General features: G+C 37.9%; 1 protein-coding gene across 1 annotated transcript; it reads left to right on the top strand.

Moving 5' to 3' along the window:
- Nucleotides 1-911: 911 nt before the first annotated feature.
- Nucleotides 912-10,900, top strand: ZNF770 (zinc finger protein 770). Its single transcript, XM_077127387.1, has 2 exons — nt 912-1,017; nt 5,315-10,900. Exon 2 carries the CDS (start codon nt 5,371-5,373, stop codon nt 7,447-7,449), a length of 2,079 nt encoding a protein of 692 aa, XP_076983502.1. The 5' UTR covers nt 912-1,017; nt 5,315-5,370; the 3' UTR covers nt 7,450-10,900.
- Nucleotides 10,901-15,424: the final 4,524 nt, after the last annotated feature.

Below are 15,424 nucleotides of genomic sequence, written 5' to 3'. Positions count from 1 at the left end.
CCACACACATATCCTCAGTAGACTCCTTAGTACCTTATCACTCAGCAATGATGCACCACCCAAGCCTGCAACTAACTGTACGATAACACTTGACCTTAATTGTGACTACAAAACGTTGAAACACCTGTAACTTGGGAAGCACTAGTGAACTAAAAGTGGAGATCTGGCATCAGACTGCCAATGTCCAAACTCCACTCCCATCGTTTAGCAACTGTGTGACGTCAAGTCATTTAACGTCTCTAAGCCTTATTTTCCTCAGCTTAAAATGGGAGCTTATCACTTCATATAGTTTGTACTTAACATAATAGTGATAACAACAACAACAACAACAACAACAACAAAGAGCTAACATTTGAGGGCTAACCATGCGCTAGGCATTATGCTGAGCACTCACGTGCACTTCATCCAGTTAGAGCAATTAAGAAGAAACTGAGACGCCAAGCACAAGGCTTTGCACATTGTAGACACCCAAAATATATCAAATAATGAGAGTCGAAGAAGCTAACAAAGTCTGGAGCTGACAGGCCAGCTGGGAGAGCCAGTGGAAACCTGTTTGCAGCTCCTGCCCCTGATCTCTTCGCTATCCTGGCAAAAGAAAGCGCCTAATACATAGCGTTTTGGTTTTCACAGACTTCTGCATTAGGGAGGACTAGCTGAGGGGGTTCCAGTCGGCCTTGAACCCGCTGTATTGGGCAACAGGGCTTCCATGGTCGAAATTTAGGGGTGAACTCGAAATTGCGCCCCTTCTAACTCCTTTATTCTCTCTCCCTGGAAACTGCGGAGGGATCCGGGACGTGCCTCTCTCCTCTTTTACCCGGCTCCCTCCAGACGCGCCGAGGCGCCAGCGGCCCTGAGGTGGGGAGAGCGTGTTTCCAGTCGGACCGCGTCCCCGGAGCTCCCGAGCGCCGCGCCTGCGCGCCCCGCCCGTCGCCGCGCCGGCCCTACGGACTCTGGTTGGCTTGTTTCGCGGTGCTTGGGCCCTGAGATGCTCCGCTGTCGGGTGTCTGTCAACTCCAGGTGCGTGAGGAGGAGTTGAGGAGTCCGGGAGCGAGGTGGAGTTGAGGAAGCCAGGGAGTGTCGGGCCTGCCACGATCCCGCCCTGGTGTCCGGGGCCCCAAAACCGGGGACGCCAAACCTCGCTCCTTTTCCTTTCCCACCTGCTGGCCTTTGGTGCTTCTCACGGGGAGCGGGAATCTCTGAGAGGAAGGGACGGAAAGGATACTTTTCTCCTCCTGAGGTTCGCATCACGTGCGGCAATTTTTTTTTTTTTAATTTTCTTCTTTCCGGCCAAAGCGGTTTTCACCCTCGCCCATCTATTCCTTTTGCTGTCTCTGGACTGTGTCGCTCAACCCTAAGGTGTTTGTTGGTTGTAGCAGATTAGGACCAGAACCAGCCATCAGAACCCTCTCTCTGTTCAGTTCCGTCTCACTGGGAGTGGGAGGTGGGGGTTCGAGGCCGAGAGAGCGGGCCGGAAGTAGTGAACCAGCCAGGAGCTAGAAATAAGGAAACGCTGTGATAAATGCTGCTAGAGGTTACTGCCCTATCGAAGGTTGTCTAAGTTTCTCTCAGGCCTTTCTTTTCTTGTTCCTTTAACTTGTATGATGCCCTCTTTTCTATTTTATTGGTGTGAACACTTGAAAATCCACAGGCTTTAAGCCTTGAGGCAACATTGGATTTCATTGAGATCAGTTTTTATGGAGTTGGGTGAATGCTTCCAGGATAACTTCGTGGTTGAACCGCTGAGCCCATTTACTATTTTATTTTTTATTTTCAGTTTGACAGGAAAAAATTATAGTCTCGCGTTTGCTTTTTAAATGTTAGTGGTCTAAAAAGAAAATAAGTTGGGAAAACAAAATCAGTTGGAATGTTTTGGAGCAGTATCAAATTAATGGGCACCCTTGTCTAAATACTTGGAGGACTGCACTTGCTATGGGGATCCCTGAATTGACACTAAGATAAGTTCGCCACTTTCCATCAATGTTTCTAACAATATACGGAAAGTAAGTGCTTTCCCACATGGTGAGGAAACATGACAATAGTATCCAGACTTAGTGCTAGTGGTGATCAGCTTTTAACCCTTTTTGGCCCAGGAGCTGTAGATAGCCATTCCCTTTTATAATCAGAGATGATGGTCATATGTGTGGGTTTGGTGTGGGATTTTTTTCAGGAGCGTTCCACAGAAACATTTATTAAAGGGAAAGAGAGACATGCCCAGCCAAAATCCTATGTGTGACCTTTCATTCACAAGATAGGCAGTTATAAAGCTGTGCCTGGCAGGCCTCATTGGCAGTGAGGGTGGTAGGAACAGATTTGTGTTTACTGCAGTTTTCTGGAAGAAATTGCACTTAAGGATTCAGGTCCACACATCCCCACCACCACCCTCCGCCATACACACACCAGCCAGGCTCATATGCCTGTCTGCATTCAGGGCCCAGGCACCTTCTTTGTGAGGCCTCCTTATCATGGAACCTTAGCTGAGGCACTTTTTTCCACTTTTAACTTGGTACCGTTCCACTCCCTCTGGCCTTCATCCTCTCTCTTCCCCCAGCCCATTGCTCCATGGAGGCAGGAGCCTTTTTTGTTCAGGGCTCCTTGACAGTGAGAGTTATACCTATCTTGACTCATCCACTTAACCCTTATCAGGTGCTGTTCCTAGGGAAAAATGGAACACTGGGGAGTGGCACCTTTTGCTTGCTTGCATTGTGCAGTTAAGTGATTAAAGTCTTGAATGTTACTTTCATTTTGGCCATTATCCTAATTGGTCCACCTCGGCACGTGATTGCTGGACAGGACTTAAATTGCCAAACTCTTGGCTGTACACTGAATTAGTGACTTAATTTTAATTCTCATGTCTCTTGCTGTGTATCAGCATGTTTAGAGATTTTTAGTGACTTAATTTTAATTCTCATGTCTCTTGCTGTGTATCAGCATGTTTAGAGATTTTTTGAGGTTGTTCACCTATAATTTCTCTTAACTCAATGTAGTGAAAGTGCAGCTTCATAGCACCAGTAGCTGATTGTTGCTAAGTTGGCTATCTGGCTTATAGAATGTATTTTATAAATTAAAATGGTGGCTTTCAGTCATTATTTTTATTGCATAGATTTGTGCGGCATATTTAGCCACTGACTAGGTGGTTTTTTTGTTTGTTTTTTGGGGGGGTATAATTATCCTCTTCTCATTCTAAGCCCCCCCCCCCAGCTTCATCACCCTTATAAACTACTTGGCCAATTTGAATAAAATTATTGATTTGTTGTGGGTTCTTCTGTCTAGTGTTCTGTTAAAAAGTATGCCAGTAATAGCTTTCACATACTTTTTTTTTTTTTTTTTTTTTTTTTAAAGGAAGGAAAGACAGAGAAGGAAGGAAGGATGGAAGGAAAGAAGGGAGGAAGAAAGGGAAACATTTTTAAACATTTTCTTGTTTTATTATATTTTGTTTGTTTGTTTGTTTTTTACATGGGCTGGGGCCGGGAATCGAACCGGGGTCCTCCGGCACGGCAGGCAAGCACTCTTGCCCGCTGAGCCACCGCGGCCTGCCAGATTTCACATACTTTTTTACCTCTTCCTCCAGAAGTTTTACAAAACAATATTCATTCCTTACTGTATGTTATCTGTTCGGATATTTTCTCGTCTATTTTGTTAAACAAAAATGTTGATGGTGATCTACTAAGTTGATTTTGTAATCCCTTAATGGGTAGTGACCTGCATTTAAAATTAACACTAATAGAGCAAATAGTAGAAAATAGTTAATAAACAAATAATTTGTGGGTTTTTTTGTTTCCAGTTCACATTGCTTAAGAGAACCAGATTTTTGGATTTTTGAATTCAAGATGTCTTTTAGGAGAAGACAGTAAACAGCATATATGTTATATGATCATCAAATCAGCTGATAAAAAACTCCTAGGTTTCTGATAGATTTACCAACTCTCTGCTCTCAAGTAGAAGACCAAACATAATTAGAGGGCTAGAAGAGCAATTAAAAAAAAATCTCTGATTCCCCTAAAAGATGTAGTAGTATAGGAAAATTGACATCTCTAATAAAAGAGAAAATAGCTATAAGATAGTTGTGAAAGTGCCTGGGAAACTTTTTTGGGGGTAATGTAGTGGTATGTGTCCTACAGAGAGAGGTATATTTTTATCTTTGTATTAACTCTGAGGCCAAATGATCCTTTATATTGCCTGAGAAGTGAACTACTGTCAGTGTTTAATTATTAAACTCTTTTTCTACTTCATTGCCTCACTATTTGTCTTTTAGAAATTCCACAACAAAATGGAAAAACAGAGAGAAAAAGAACTGTAAATTTAGTCAGTGTTCTTATCTCTTAATTAGAAACCCTAAAATATTGTTGCATAGATAAGGATAAAGTTTTATTTCATTAGTGTTGAACTAAAATAATACCTTACATTTACATATTGCTTCACAGCTTTCCTTTTTACATGCATTCTCTCTATTGATTGTGTGGTGGGCAGGCCAGAAGGCGTTTTCTCTGCTACTAAGATCATAAGGTGGCAAATCCAAAACTAGGACCCAAGTCTTCCAGGAAATTTTCTCCTAGCTTTCCATGTTATTCTTGTTGGGGTTAAGAAGAAGTAATTGAGAGTAAACAGTATTAATGTCATGGCTAAGAAATCCAACTTTAACAAATGAAACATTCCATTCTAAAGTTAGATCACGTCTACAATATTCTATAACTGAATGTGAATACATTTTATTTTTAGTCTTATATTTTACTTTTCACAATCCTTTCTAGCCCAGTTATTAAAAAGGAAAAAGACATAACCACTAAGTATTGACAAATCAGCTTAAGAGTAAACTAGGTTCTGGAGTGATGCAAAAGTTCTAAAAAATGATCATGGTAATGAATACACAACTGTGATGATATTGTGAGCCACCGATTGTACACCATGTCTGAAATGTTTGCATGTAGTTTTTTTTAACTTTTTATTGTGTAACATATTTTATGTTGTTTTAGCAATAAAAATATTTAAAGAATAAGCTAAGAGAATTAGAGTAAAAAATCTACTTAATGTCAAGTAATTCAACTTAGTCCCCTTTTAATGTAGCAGCTAATTAAAAATATAGCTTAAAGTTATAGAAATTTTTAGGTATTTCTTTGAAAGACATCATTTATGTGTGAAATTAGTTTTATACTTCTCAAATATTCTTCTAAAATGGTTACTAACTTACTTTTAAGCAAAGGAAAAGTCCAGATTTTCCTTTATTCTTGATATCTTTAACCAAAGGACAACTTAAATTATTTCTTTTCATATGAATAAAGAATTTTTATATTACTACTTTTTTTTTTTTAATTTCTAGACATCTGTGGAGTTTAAGAATGCTGTGGAGTTCCTCTCAGTGCATTGCTGAAGAATATGATGGCTGAAAACAGTTTTAAAATGCTAAAGATTCAACAGTGTGTAGCCAACAAACTTCCTAGAAATAGGCCATATATTTGCAATATTTGCTTCAAGCACTTTGAAACACCATCAAAATTAGCTAGGCATTATCTTATTCATACTGGTCAAAAGCCATTTGAATGTGATGTGTGTCATAAAACCTTTAGACAGCTAGTTCATCTGGAGAGACATCAGCTAACTCATAGTCTGCCTTTTAAATGTAGTGTTTGTCAACGCCATTTTAAAAATCTGAAAACATTTGTGAAACACCAGCAACTTCACAATGAAACCTACCAGAATGATCTCAAACAGGCGAGAAGATTGTTGGAGGCCAAGCAAGAGAAGCCACTTTATGGAATGTATCATAGTTTTAACACAGAGGATAGATGGACGTTACACCCATGCTCTAAGTCTGATCCTACGTACAGCCCTACAAAAAGAAGAAAGAATGTTCACGCATGTATGGTCTGTGGCAAGACATTTCCGTCACAATCAAAACTTGATAGGCATGCACTTATTCATACTGGTCAGAGGCCTTTTAAATGTGTCCTGTGCAGTAAATCTTTCCGACAGTCAACTCATTTAAAAATTCACCAACTCACACATTCAGAAGAAAGACCTTTTCAATGTTGTTTTTGTCAAAAAGGATTTAAAATTCAAAGCAAACTTCTGAAGCATAAACAAATCCATACTAGGAATAAAACTTTTCAGACTCTTTCATTAAAGGTAAAGAGTCCAGAATTGTGCCCCCTACCTAATAAAGTAAATGCAAAGCAGGATGGTTTTGAAAATGGTGATATAGATGAATCTGAGGAGAATAATCCACTTGATGTCCACTCTATTTATATAGTCCCTTTTCAGTGTGCAGCGTGTGAAGAGTGTTTTGAATCAGAGCAGATCCTCAATGAACACAAGTGTTTTCCTGCCAAGGGTGGCAAAATTCCAAGCAGGCTCAAAAGAAGCTACAACTATAAAACCATTGTTAAAAAAATCTTGGCCAAGCTGAAACGTGCTGCAGTTAAGAAATTAGATAACTTGCGATCTGAGAAAAAAGTATGTAAAACTAGTTTCTTGAAAAATCGTGATCTTATTTCTAGTGAGCAGAGCTCTGAGCAAACCCAGAGAACATTTAAGGATTCTCTTGGCAGACATGGACCACATAAGCCAGTTGGCAATAAAAAGAAAAAATCGTTGACTTTGCCATTATCTTGGCAAAAGCAATTCCAGAGCCAAAATGTGGGTAAAAATTTTAAAGGTATCTGTACAACAGAAACCATGTTAACTATGGATAACTCAGTGAATAATAAAGACATATCTATCTATGAGTCATCAGGTGAGGAATTCTTTAATAATTGTGAAGTGCTTCAGTGTGGTTTTTCAGTTCCAAGGGAAAACATACATACTGGACATAAAATGTGTCCTTGTGACAAATGTGAGAAAGTGTTTCCTTCTGTATCCAAACTACAAAGACACTATTTAATTCATACTGGACAGAGGCCTTTTAGCTGTAACGTTTGTGAGAAATCTTTTAGACAGTCAGCTCACTTAAAAAGACATAAACTTACTCATATTGAAAAGATTCCTTACAGAAGATCTCTTTGTCAAGTAGAACTTGACAATTTGAACAAACTTTTCTTTCACCCAGGTGATAATGTTAACTATAATGCTTCCCAACAATATCAGGCTCTTGGTTTTCAAAAATACGAAGTCTCAGAGTCAGATCAAATATCAGAAATAAAAGTAGAGGCAGGAACAGAGGATTTTGTTCTTGGGACCCACTATGAGAACAGGCAGCCATATCCCCCTAATACATTTCTGGAATTGGAGCGGAGTCATCATAGTCATTGTTGTGGCTATTCCGGGCATACTGAGAGGAATGATGGCCTCCTTTACCAGTGTAGTGTTTGCTCTAAAAGTTTCAGGTCTCCGTCTAAACTGGAAAGACACTATCTAATCCATGCAGGACAGAAGCCCTTTGAATGCTCAGTTTGTGGCAAAACATTCAGACAGGCTCCTCATTGGAAAAGACATCAACTTACTCATTTTAAAGAATGACCACAAGAGAACGTGGTTGTCTTAAATTCACTTATGTTATTGATACAACCACTAACAACATTTGTGGTCTATCTAGTCTTGTTCTTAAACCCTCTATTGTTTAACATGTATTTTTATCAAATGGCCTTCATTACATTGACTACAGAGGCAGTTGCTTGTCCTGCATTGTAAGGAAGATACATAAAAAATTAAAACAATGTTTTAGGGACAGCCAAATGAATTTTAATTGGGAAGAAAATGATCTGATGCTATAAAGTAAGCATTTATTTTATTTGAATATTATATACTTTTGCTGTATTATAAGTGTTATAAGAATGTGATGCTGTACAAATAATTTAGCCTCATCCATTTTTTAAAGGAATTATTCCTTAAAACATGCCATCTCCTTGGATATGCTCAAAAGACAGAGATGAAAATTGATTCTTAGCTGCAGCAGATAGCCCCACTGTATTTCATTATGCTTACATTCATGTGAAAGCATAATTTTGTCCACTTATGGCTCAGGTTCATTTGTAGATTTTTTCACTGTAAGTTTAAAAAAATACATAGATAATAAAATTAAAGAGATGAGAAAACTAGAACTATTTTCATTAGTCTCTTCAAAGTCATTTAGTCTTAGGGCTATGTAGTAGTTTCACCTCCCTTTTCCTCCAGTGATGAGGATTATATTTATGCCCAGGCTGTTGTCATCTTTTCCAAAAGAATTTTTAAATTAGAAGAGAAGTTCGAATGCACTTACTTACATTTACCATGTTCCTTTACCAGGAATATTTTCCAAGTACCATAATCTCTTCAGAGGTCTAAGCACAATTCATCTATTTGCTTGTTAAAGGCTGACAGCAATAGTCGCAGACTTGAGACTCTCACCTAGAGATATGTTCTCTTAAGACTTAAATTTACTTTAGTAAAACTTTCTTTTAATACCTCTTTGAGTGGTAGTATGACTTACCTAAGCCCATTCTAAGTTTTATCAAATGGCACTGTCTGTATCAGATTTTGCTTTTTATTCCTCTATGATTTTGCAAGATTCTAATGCTGAAGAATGTTATTTTGTCCCTTATTAAGTAGCCGTTTCGATTAGAAAGGTAATTATTTTATTATTCCTATGGAGAAATAAGATGCTCATAGACTTGAGGATATCATTCTTCTAAACAGAACTGTAATGATTTGGGAAATATTTCATTTAATCCTAAACTATGAAAGACATCACAAATTTTCTTTCATATTTGCAATTGTTCATAAAATCTTTAATAGTAACAATTTTTGGAAATAAAAAACTAAGTTCATTTCCTGGTTCCTGCCCATGCAAAAAAAAAAATTAATCATATTTCTAAGATGAAAGGAAGAACAGATGGGTATTTATCCTAGCACTCTTTAGTGAAAAATCCTCCTTTGAGAATGTGGATAAATGAACAGTTTTAAGTTTTGAATCTAAGAACCTTTGGGGTGAGGTTGGGGGTGATGTCTGCTTATTTTACCATAAGTGAAGTTCAAGTCACTTGGTTTTAATTTAAGAGAGGAAAAATGACAATAGAAGCAGAATGCTCAATGATGTGCAGTTGTGCTTTTTTTTTTTTTAATAATTCAGATAAAGATATCCAGCAAGCAGAGAATTTTATAGGCTTTACAGAAGAATTTCTTTTAGGTTTCCTTGAAACGTGTTCTTCCAGTGCAAGCAATATAACTTTTTACAGAATTTGCTTTACACAGACTTTTCAAGAACACATCTATTACATAAAAGCAAGGAATAACTAGTTCATATTTTCCAAGAATACTTAGAAGTTCAAGGATTTTATTTCTTAACATGTCTGAAATAATGTATTTTTTTGGTGTTTTCCTAAACTATGTAATTTTATTTGAAGGAATTGTCTCATGTACTCCTTTCTCAAACTACATGGGGAGAATTGTAACAGTGTCGTGCTTGTATAATTATGAGATTTATTTACCCAAACGATACTATTATTTACCTTTTTATGGGGGGGCATGCCTTTTTAAGATGTTTCATATTGAAAGTCGGAATATCGTGAAAATTTTGTCTAAGATGTATTGTAGTGCTATTTGAAGTACCTGTAACAAAACACTTTTTTTTCCTTTATTATTATTTTAAGCTTCTTATGGAAACTTTATAGGAATGAAAATAAACTGTATACATCCATGTTAAGATAATTAAATATTAGATGTTAAATAATGGTCTGCTGCATGCTGAAACAGTTAGCATTTTTTAAATCAATTACTCTTTTTTTTTAAAAAATAAACTTCATAAATATCTTTAAAGAAAACTAGAAGAATTTTTTGTATGATTCCAGACTGTAGCATGATTATTCACTGAGGTAGTTTGACTGAGTTAGTAGAATGGTTGTTTTTGTTTTGTATTGAAGGGAATCAAAGATGGCTAAAATTTTTGAAGAACTCAGAATATTTTTAAAATAAAGATTCAAGTTATACAATTTAGATATTTCATTTTTAAGGGAAAGTCACATAATCATGGGACAAAGTCCTTATTGCCATTCTCTTGGGCCATCCAATTGCCTTCCACATTGAGCTTCCTAACATGAATATTTAATCATTTACTTCCTAATTCACAATGTGTTTCTTTGAGAGCTCCTTATCACCTACAAAATAAAAATGTTAACACTATTGCATGTCATATGGTGTGCCGGTTTGAATCTATTATGTACCCCCCAGAAAAGCCATGTTTTAATCCTGATTCAATCTTGTGGAGATAGCTATTTCTTTTAATGCTAATTCAGTACTGTAGGGGAGAAATTTTTGATGAGATTATCTCAACAGAGGTACGATGTGCTCAATTGTGGGTGTGACCCTTTGATTAGATGGAGATATGTCTCTACCCATTCCAGGTGGGTCTTGCTTAGTTTACTGGAATCCTTGAAAAGAGGAAACATTTTGGAGAGATTCAGAAATAACAGAGCTGACAGAGAGAGAGAGCTGACACAGATGCCAACACTTTGAGAACAGAGACACAGATGTCTGGAGATACTTGGAGCCCAGCAGATGTGGCCATGAGATGTTAGGCAAGCCAAAACCTGGAGAGAGCCAAGGGAAACCAAAAGATGAAAGCCAGCCCTGGAGAAGCAAAGTGAGGAACCCCGACAGGAGCAGAGGCTGAAAGCATGGAGCCCAGGTGCAAGGGACCAGCAGGTGCCAGCCACCTCACCACCCAGCTGACAGAGGTGTTCCTGACCCATCACAACCTTCCTTGAATTAAGTTATCTTTCCCTGGATGCCTTAGTTTGGACACTTTTACAGGCTTAGAACTGTAAACTTATAACTTATTAAATTCCCTCTATGAAAGCCTTTCCAATTCTGGTATATTGCATTTCAGCAGCTTACAAACACATATGGTCTACCTGCTTACCCATTCATCCTTTTCTGTGTTTACACATTCATCCTTTTTCTGCTTTCTGCTTCAGATTTGTACTAAAGACATACAGAATTAGTTCCTCCAATACATATGATTCCTTTATTCTTTTTTGCTTCCTTGTTGTCTACATGATATTAATTTAAATTCATCACAGACTCTCATGCTATTCAAAGAAGAAATTTAGGTTTTATTCTTCTTTCTTTACTTCCATGATTATGGGAGAAAGTAGAAGTACCAGTGACTCTTTTGCTTAAAACTGACTTGCAGAAAACACTTCAATTTACAAATTATATAAGACAACCAATAGAATTACAGATATTTTTAAGACATAGTAATAATCTTTGAAGTCTGGTATTTCTACAATACCCCTTTGTTAGAAATAATATTTGTAAGACATGCTGAAGAATGGTACCTGCTTTTCAGAAAATGCAGGGAAAGAGGGAACACAATCCCTATCCTGTTGAGATTTCTCCTATAACCAGTTAGAGGGGCTTAGAAAGAATATCAGAGCTAAGTGCTAGAATTCAATGAGCACTAAGAAAAAAGGCAACTTAACTAGAAAGAAAAATAGTAGAATGAAATTACTAAATGGAATATGGAGCATAATATTTTGCATCTACACTGGCAGACTTCTCTTCATTCAAGTATGAGGTTAAATACTCCTTCCTCTGGAAGACTTTCTGAGGCTTATACTCCCACTACTTATTCATAGCACCATTCACCGTTAGTATGAATATTCCATCAGACCAAAGGTTTTCAAATTTTAGTGTGCACAGGAATCATCTAGGGGCTTGTTAAAAACATAGGTTTCTGGCCCACAGCCTCAAAGTTTCTGATTTAGTGTTGGTTTAGGCCCAAAAATTTGCATTTATATCAAATTCTTAGGTGATGTTGAGACTATCTTTGAGAACCACAAGGTTAGACTACATGTTTCTGGATCAGGAGAACGCATCTTTTTATGTGTTACAAAGAGGGCATAATACAATGGCAAATATTATGTCTTCAAGTATATATTAAATATATGAAGGAAGAAATGAATGACTGAGACAACATTCCAAACCTCTTAAATCTACAACTTCACTTAGATCCTTTCACTCTTGGGATGACTTGTACTTTGTTGAGATTAAAGCCAATCAAGTACAAACTCCCTAAACTTCCATTCTTTTCACCCAACAATGTCTATCTTTACCCTGTCTATCTTTCTCCCCATTCTATCTCAGAATAATAGTGTTCCTTCACCTTTTTGAGGCTAGCATTTTCTTGCCCTATTTTCCCTTCTAGAACTGCATCAATTTTTTTTCTGGCTTCTTTAGTTTTTCCCCTGTTCCTTGGTCCATTTCCCTCTACCTAAGAAAGTTTCATGTGCTCCATATTCAGTTATGGGTGCTTTCAGGTGCAGTGAGAAAAACCTGACTCAAATTGCTTAAGCAATAAGGCCTTTTATTGGTTTACATGATTTGAAGTCCAGGAACTAGATAAGCTTTAAGGTTGCTGGACCATGTAGTTGAATTGATACTGATTCCCTACATCTGCCCTCTCTTTCCCAAGGAAAACGTGATCTTAAGGCTGTCTCCCTTGTGGTTTATAGGAGGCTGTTGTTTGCAAACAGGACCACATGCTTCCTTCATGGCAGAGGTGGTGTGAGTGAGAGATCCAGTAACTCTACCACAAGAGCAAGAAACAACTCACCCAGAAACCTCCGAAGACTCCTCTCTCATCTACCGGAACTGGTTCACAGGTACATTCCTAAATCAACCATTGACAAGAAATAGGATTACCTGGAGCTCGGTCTGGGGCTCAACTTTTTTTTATTGTATATTATAACATATATACAAAGCAAAGAAATAAAAAAGCTATAGTTTTCAAAGCACCCTTCAAAAAGTGGTTACAGGATAGATCCCAGAGCTTGTCATGGGCTACCATATGATCCTCTCCTATTTTTCCTTCTAGCTGCACCAGAATATAGGAGGCTAGAGGGCTTAAATACTTTTTTTAATCATCACAATCGACATTTTTTCCCTTTTTTGTGTGTGTGTACAATAACATGTATATAAAAAAGCTAGAATTTTCCAAGCACAGTACCACAATTAGTTGCAGAACATATTTCAGACATTGACATGGGTTACAGTTTCACAATTTTAGGTTTTTACTTCTAGCTGCTCTAAAATACTGGAGACTAAAAGAGATACCAATTTAATGATTCAGCATTCATATTCATTTGTTAAATCCTATCTTCTATGTATAATTCCACCATCACCTTTGATATTTCCATACCCCTCATTAGGATGTTTCGGCTATGGCAATTCTAAGTTTTTCATATTGGGAGGGTCTGTCACTGATATGGGGTAGGGAGATGGAACTATCTGATGTTCTGGAGAGGGTAAACTAGGTTTCAGAACTTATCTGCACCAGGGACCCATCTGGAGGTTGTGCGTTTCTGGCAAGTTACTCTAGTGCCTGGAACCCTTTGTTGCGATCTTATAAATTGCCCTAGGTATTCTTTAGGATTGGCTGGAATGGTCTTGGTTGGGGGTTGGCAGGTTATGATAGGTAGCAAGGTCTACCTGCATCTTGTGTAAGAGCAACCACCAGAGTAGCCTCTGGACTCGATTTGAACTCTGCCACTGATACTTTATTAATTACACTTCTTTTCCCCCATTTGGTCAGGATGTAATTGTTGATCCCATGGTGCCAGGTCTGGATTCATCCCTGGGAGTCTTCTCCCATGTTGCCATGGAGACTTTCCCACCTGGATGTCATGTCCCACGGAGGGGGTGGAGAGCAATGATTTCACTTGCAGAGTTGGACTTAGAGAGACTGAGGCCACATCTGAGCAATAACAGAGGTCCTCCAGAAGTGATTCTTAGGCATGTCTATAGGTAGTCTAAGCTTCTATGCTACTTACATAAGTTTCACATGAATAAGCGTCATGATGGAGGGCATGGCCTATTGATTTAGGTGTCCCTAAAGATTGACACAGTATCAGGGGATTCCCTGATGGTAAGGTTTAATAGTTCCATAGTCTTTCTCCCCTCCCTCAGGAGACATTGCCAATACTTTTTGATTATCTGGTTAATATACTCTAGGATGTTTCCGGGTATTACAATAATCTATACAGGATTAAAGGGCCGCTTTCTCATTCTGTGCTCTCTGTGTTTCATTTGTTCAAATGAGCTATACCAATAGATTGAATTAGATTATGCACTACAGAAAATTTCAGTTCCAGACCAAAGAAATCTTTCTTCCATTGGTCTCAAAGAGTATGTATGGTTCTAAAATATAGACACTGTCTTCCTTACCCCTAAGTTCTGAGTTACTTTGTTCTCATCTCTAAATATCAGATTATATATATATATATAAAACAGCCTCTCAAAATCCAAAAATAATAATCGCCATTCCGGACCTAATGTGTCTGCTCTAAAATCTTACAATCTAGGCCCCTGTTTTCTTATAAGCATTTTCTAAAGGTGACCATACCATTGTTGTTTTTTTGTTTCTGGCTTATTTTCTCTCACCAAATATCCCACATGTTCATTCACATCATTGCATGCCTCACAACAATGTTCCTTTTTGTAGCAGCACAGCCTTCATCCATAAGTATACACCACGGTTCACCATTCTACTTCTCGGTCAGTGCATCCTTCAGCCACCTGTGTTCATCAGGCATCATGTAATGGGCCCATAGTCCACAGTCCATCAACATTCTCAATTTTAGATAATTTCTTTGTTCCCAGGAGACAGAAAACCAATAAACACACCCTCACCAAAAAGGAGATCTAAACCTCCTCTTAACTCTTGTCCCTCACCCCATTATTTACTTCTGCTGTTGCTGTGGTAGTGCTGATGATTTCCTTTTGAACATAGCTCATAGCGTGCAATACCAAATTTCCCCCGTACCCTGGATTTAAACACTCTTTGTACAAGAATCATATCTTTGAAGTAATTCTTACAAGAACTCATTCATATTTCTAGTGTGAGTCAGTGGGACACGTAGATCTATTCAACCCCTTTCAATGTTTTTCATCTTCAATATGGTAATATTACTTCTAGACCCACTAGAGAATCACCTTTGCTCCTATCTCTTCCCTACATTGGAGTTCAACCTCATTAGCTAACAGTTCACCCATCTCTAGCTTCTATATATCTCCAAGTCCCCTGTATTCTATATTATAAGTCTCTGATTATACCTTTATGCTGGTCATAAAAGTGTAATCATAGAGTATCTGTCCTTTTGTGTCTGGCTAATTTCACTCAGCATTATGTCCTCAGGGCTCATGCATCTTGTCATGACATCATTTTGTCTTACTGCTGCATAATATTCCATAATATGTATATACCACATTTTGTTGATCCACTCATCTGCTGATGGGCATTTGGCTTGTTTCCATCTTTTGGCAATTATGAATAATGCTGCTATGAATACTGGTGTGCAAATATCTGTTTGTGTCATTGCTTTCAGCTCTTCTGGGTATATACCAAGTAGTGCTATTGCTGGGTCATAGGGCAACTCGATATTTAGTTTCCTAAGGAACCACCAAACAGTCTTCCATAGTAACTGCACCATTGTACATTCTCACAAGCAATGCATAAATG

This window comes from Tamandua tetradactyla, chromosome 14 (genome assembly GCF_023851605.1).
Source record: "Tamandua tetradactyla isolate mTamTet1 chromosome 14, mTamTet1.pri, whole genome shotgun sequence".
Lineage (NCBI taxonomy): Eukaryota > Metazoa > Chordata > Mammalia > Pilosa > Myrmecophagidae > Tamandua > Tamandua tetradactyla.
The sequence above is the reverse complement of the archived record's forward strand: the minus strand, read 5'-3'. Positions and strand labels throughout refer to the sequence as shown.